General features: G+C 62.4%; 1 protein-coding gene across 1 annotated transcript; it reads right to left on the reverse strand.

The window, feature by feature from the left end:
- Nucleotides 1–2,040: 2,040 nt before the first annotated feature.
- Nucleotides 2,041–2,847, reverse strand: GJB3 (gap junction protein, beta 3, 31kDa). Its single transcript, XM_009890593.1, has one exon. The coding sequence runs from the start codon at nucleotides 2,845–2,847 to the stop codon at nucleotides 2,041–2,043; it is 807 nt and encodes a 268-aa protein (XP_009888895.1).
- Between the last annotated feature and the right edge of the window lie 2,890 nt (nucleotides 2,848–5,737).

Raw genomic sequence — 5,737 nt, forward strand, 5'->3', positions numbered from 1 at the left:
CGCCCCCGCCGCCTCCCGGGCTGAGCTGCGCCGGGGAGCCCCGGGCTGGGACCCGGCACCAGGTTTTAAGCGGAGCTTTGCTGTCGGGGGGCTCAGAGGGGGCGTTGCGGGGGGTGCGGAGGCACCGCAACAAGGAGAGGGGGACAGAGGGTGGGCAGATGCTCATATTTTAGGCACAGGGTTAAGTCCTGCTGACTTCAGGGGGGCAAAAGCCCTGTGTGTGCCCCCTCCTCACTGTCCTGCAGCGGCTGCGAAGGGCTGGCACACTTGGCATGGGCTGCCTGGGGCCAGCCGAGGGCTACCGGCTTGGGCTTGGGCTCTCAAAACCAGAAACTAGGCCAGTCCACTCACACAACTGGGAGCTGCCACCTCTCCCGCACCGAGACGTAGCATTTCCTCCTCACAGGCAGTGCCGGGGCAGAGCCGGAACAGCATCGTTATATTTAATATAAAATAATTGCTGTGCTTCAGGTAACACCCACGCGTGGCTCCGTGCCGTGGCACCAAGGTGCTGCAGAGCCCAGTGCCCATCTCCCAGCTGACCCACCATGAATACTGCTTCCCCCTCCCACCACCTCTGGGTTGGGGCTGCCCCAGCAGCACGGCCCCCTCTTGGTGCCTGTCCCCAAGTGATGCTCTGTGCCCCACCAGCCCTCGATGGGTGGAAACAATCCCCTCTGGGGAGCTGCTCCAAAACCACAAAGGAAGCGGAGCTCATGGGTCTGGGGGAGCCCGGGCGGGCTGAGCAGAGCTGGAAACGCCGCTGGCCGGAGCGCCAGCGGACCCTCCGCATAGCGCTGCTTAAGGAGAGATTAAATGGAAATCATTTCTATTTATTGTAATATTTATCAAGGTTTAGTAAATAATTGATGCTGATCCCTCCTTGATTTCCTTGGGGGCCAGCGTGCGGTTCTGGTGAATTAAAGTTTAATGACGCGTGACAAGCCGGGAGGAGGCAGAACAGGCAGACGCTGGGTACGCCGGCCCCGCGGCTCGACCCGTGCTGCCCTGGCTCCTGGGGAACCTCTCCAAATCCATTTCTTCTGGCCTCACCAGTCCCCTTGATTTACAGTGTGCAGAGCAAATCCACGTGTCTGCAAACAGCACGGCGTTTATTGGCCCTTTGGATCCGTAGCTGATGCTATGGGTGACACGTCTGTCTGAGGTGAGGGGGGACACAGAAGCACCGAGGGGAGCAGCAGAGCCAGCAAAGCCATTCTGGCAGGACATCAGCACCGTGCTTGCATGAGCAAAGGGGGAAAAGCTGCTCCTGCCCCAGTGGGCAAACTGGGGACTGTCACCACGCTGGGTGACACCAGCCCTCACCGGGCAGCGACTGATGCATTCGTACCCAGCATGGGAGCAGCAGAGCTGGAGGACCCAAGAGAAGCTGTTGGGATTCGAGAGTCCCCATGCTCCCCCTGCCAGCCCCAGTCCCGTGTGCCCTCCGAGCTGAACGGCTTCATCCCTGTAGCTTTCGGCTGGGCTCGCTGCCGGACACGACAGCGCTGGCTGCCACGGTGGTGTCGGTGTCTGTGCGGTGGTGTGATGTCCAAGCCCTGTGGCACCACTGCGTGCAGCCGGCACAGCTCCGGGGCTGCCCTCGCCTTACCTGCATCTGCTCGGGCACCCACGGGCCTCTCTCAGAGGGCTTTAGTTTGTTGGGTTTAGTTATTTTTCACATGGGTCGACTCGAGGATCTGGGGACTTGGCAGGCTTGCAAAGCAGCTGGGGAAAGGGGAAGGCGAAGTGGCTGGGACGGGCGTGCTCACAGCTCCTCTCCTCTGTGGAAAGAAGAGAAAACCTCAGGCATGGCCACAGGCAGCCAGCACCCACCTGCCACCGAGCGTGCCCACGCCACTGGGACACCCGGGGACATGCCCACGGCCCCAAACATGAGTTTCTGTGGATGTGTCCCCCCCCACTTTAGAGTCATCGAGGTCCTGGCTGGAGAGTCTGGTGGTAGCATCACCAGTGGCCACCTGTGGGGCCGGCCAGCCCTGGACACCTCTCCCTCCCAGTTCCCCTCCCAGCACCCCATCAGATGGCAGTCAGGTTGGGATCTGAGGCCCGCAGGGCTGTCACACACCTAGTTTGGGACTTGTTGTCCTTCTCCTCTGTCTTGTGGTGGCACTGGCAGGTGGAGGCCTTGCTGTAGCTGGCGGAGCGCTTGGTGGACTTCTTCCACTTCTGTGCACTCCGCACAACCCGCTTGAAGATGAGGTAGAAGATCTCACAGACGGTGAGGACGATGCAGATGGAGGAGGCTCCGACCATGAAATAGGTGAAGACTCTTTTCTCGGTTGGCCGAGCGATATAGCAGTCTACAGTGTTGGGGCAGGGGTCCACTTTGGAGCATTTGACCAGCCGTGGCAAGTCAAAGCTGTCCCACATCTTGTGGAGGAGGTAGAGGAACAGGATCTCTATGATAAGTTTGAAGAAGAGGCTGAGCAGGTAGGTCCACCACAGCCCACCGTGCTTCTTGCCCGTGTTGCTGTAGAGCTTGGGGCAATTCTCCCCATTCTTCTCCCGGTTCTTCTTCTCGCGGTCCTCCCGGTAGGCCACGTGCATGATGACCAGGAGGGAAGGGCAAGTGACAAAGATGAGCTGCAGGGCCCAGAGGCGGATGTGGGAGATGGGGAAGAAGTGGTCATAGCAGACGTTGGTGCAGCCCGGCTGCCGCGTGTTGCAGTCAAAGTCCTTCTGCTCGTCTCCCCACACACGCTCGGCCGCCACCACGTAGACCAACACACGGAATACAAAGACCACGGAGAGCCAGATGCGGCCAAAGGCCGTGGAGTACTTGTTGACCCCGCTGAGCAGCGCCTGCAACGTTTTCCAATCCATGGTGGCCGGCGGAGGCCAGAGCCACCCAACCTGAAGAAACAGCAGCAGAAGCGGTGGGTGAAGAGTGATGGGAGACTGCAATGGGGCAGCTCATCTCTCGCTGCACTTAATCTCATTGACCCCCACAATCTCTCCCTCACCATGTTACACTCATTTGGGGTGGGGGGACCATCCCACTCGTGGGCAGTAAAGCCCAGCCCTGCACTCTCCCGGTGACAGTCAGAGGTGACTCAACCTCTCTGCACTTCCTTCTGACGGAGGCTTTGCCGTAAGGGATGAGCCACCCAGCCACGTCCCTGCCACCAAGTCCCCAGTGTGACTGCGCATCGTGGTGTAAATTGGCAGTGCGGTGCCCTGGAGTGTGCCAGGAACAACACGAGGGGAGGCCGTGCCGGGGCGGCAGGCGGGGACGGCAGCGCAGGGCGCTTGGCGTGTCAGTGAAGGAAAGGCTTGTGGAGATGCCAGCCCCACGAGGATCCCTTGGGATGGGGGTGGGAGGGGACCCCATGGCGCATTTCCATCCCTGACCTTGTCTTCCTTCTCCCCCGCTGCCCGCAGGGGCACGTGCTGATGCCTGCCAGGATGGAGTGCCTTGCCAGCCCCCTTCTTGGCTCCCCAGCACTGAGGCACAGGTCGCCGGTTGCTTCGTGTGCCCCCGATGCGTCAGGGCCACGGTGGGAAGGATGGGGGGGGCAGCGGGAACCCCACCTGGACAGGGGGACCCCATGGGAAAGCGCCCGGGCAGGGGCAGGGCTGAGCTGGGTCCCCGTGGTGCAGCACCGGACCGGCACAGCTCCCGGTCTGTGCTCCCCGGGCTCATCCTCTTCCCTCCCCAGGGTTTCGTGCAGCTCAGCCACGCTGCCCTGCACGACCTCCACGAGCGTGTTTTGGGGATGGATGGGGACCTTTACCATTAGGGCGATTCCAGGGGATCCCAGGCTTGGTCCCGGCTGGTCCCAGCCTTCCCCGAGCCTCGGTTTCATGGATAAAATGGGCTAAACTGGCCACCGTGCTTTCCTATTGCTAAGACTTGAAGGGGAAGCAGCCGCTGCAGAGCTGGGATGCTGGGACACGCCAGGGACCGGTTTCCTTTCTCACAGAGAGACGCCCGAGGCAGCCCGAGCATGGGCGAGAGTGGGGCTGCTGAAAGCGAGAGTCCGTGAGTGTCACCGACGCGTTGCCCTGGCCGGCACCCCGCTCCTGGCTGCATTGCTGGCAGAGCCGAGGCCCCATGCCGGCCAAACCGGCTCCGTGGCTCAGCCTGGGGCTGCCCCGGTGAGAGGAGGGCGGCGTGCTAAGCCGGACCCGGAGCTTTACTGCCACCCGGATTTACAAACCCCGGGTGATTTTTACCCAGAGGTGAGTTGGCACTGTTGACTCTGTGCCGTCAAGGGGTCTCCTGTGACAGAGAGCTTCACAGGACGGCGGGCTGGGTCCGTCCCTGCACCGTTGGCTTTTAAGGAGTTGCTCTGAGTAACGCACACCGCCGCTGATGGGAGCACGGGGGGTTTGCAGTGTGGGGGTGACGACCAGAGCGAAGCACCCCGCGATCCCAGGGTAAGCAGGGAGCGCCGAGCCCTGGAAGAACAGAGCCGAGCACCAGCAACGCTGGGAGGAAACCATTTGCAGCCTCTCTGCGTTTGCAAGGATTAGTCCGGTTTTGTGAGGGATGGCCAGGTTTTGCGGGTCTGTGCCTGACAGTGGGGACACGCTGCAGGTCAGCCCCTGGCGTGCTGCAGGAACTGGGGTCTGCGGGTCTGCAGCGCCGGGCGCCTGCACGGCTCCGGCAGAAGGAATGTGCCGAAGCCTCGCGGGAGCCGTGACCGGCGCGGCAAGTTGGGGCCAGGGCCAGGACAGCCGGGGGACCCCACGCGTGGATGGGGAGGTGGCACTGCGGCCAGCAAATGCTTCCAAGGGTAACACGTCCCAAATATCGCCAGCCCCATCTTATTTCTGCATTTTCTACAGGAGATTTTTGTGTAAGAAAAATATGTGGGGGTTTTTTTTCAGATGAATGCTTTGTTTCTGGCTGTTGAGGATCCCGCCTGGGGAGCGCAGGACGGCCCAGGGGCAAACGGGCTGTTCCAATTTCAGGCCAGATCAAAAGCTTCGCTCAACCCCAAATGCTCATTCCTTCAATCCCACCTACTCTGGTCAAGCAGTGCCGCACACTCGCCGTCCCACTCGTGTGGAGCCACTGCCCATTGCCGACCCGGCGACCTCCGAGACGTACCTGGAAGAGGCTCAGGCTCCTTCCGCGCTCACCGGGGGCTGCGGAGTGGGAAGCGCCCAGTGTAGGGCATGGCCGGGGCTGCGACGGCGCACGGGCGATCACGGTCCCCTCGTTTGGGGAGGGCTGTGCGGTGCGGTGAGGTGTCCTGGGCCTGCAGGGAAGGAATAGAGCCTGGAGTGCTGCCCGGAGCCTACGGGGCTGTCCGGAGCCTGTCCCTGGCTGGGTCGACCCCATAGTGAGCCCCGAACCTGCCACTGTGCTCCCACGCTTCTGGCACGGGGACGCACGGAGAAGCGCGGGCTGAGCTGAGCCACGCTGGGGTCCTGTGCCAGCATGTGCCGAGTGCCGGGGCAGCGCCTCTGCCCTGCATACCTCTGCTCGCCACCTCGTCCGAAACGGGGAGATCCTCCTCCCTGGCAAACCCGCGGCAGCGAGCCGGCGTGGGGGGCGATGGCAGCACTCCTGCCCAGCCTTTTCCCCTCCTCAGCCAGAAGCTGGTGCCAACGGCGGAGCCCACAGCCCCTGCATGTCCCCAGGGCCAGTGTCCCCTCGCCAGATGGCCAATTCATCCATGTCCCCACCTCCAGGGACCCCCATGCGATGCCGCCCAGCACCCACCTGCCCGGTACCCACCTGCCCGGCTCAGCCCAGCGCCGG

The sequence above is a fragment of the Charadrius vociferus genome, unplaced genomic scaffold, assembly GCF_000708025.1.
Source record: "Charadrius vociferus isolate BGI_N301 unplaced genomic scaffold, ASM70802v2 scaffold1578, whole genome shotgun sequence".
NCBI lineage: Eukaryota > Metazoa > Chordata > Aves > Charadriiformes > Charadriidae > Charadrius > Charadrius vociferus.

Bases quoted from the DNA above. Each gene is read 5' to 3' on its own strand.
- GJB3 (XM_009890593.1), bottom strand. From the start codon at position 2,847: ATGGATTGGAAAACGTTGCAGGCGCTGCTCAGCGGGGTCAACAAGTAC.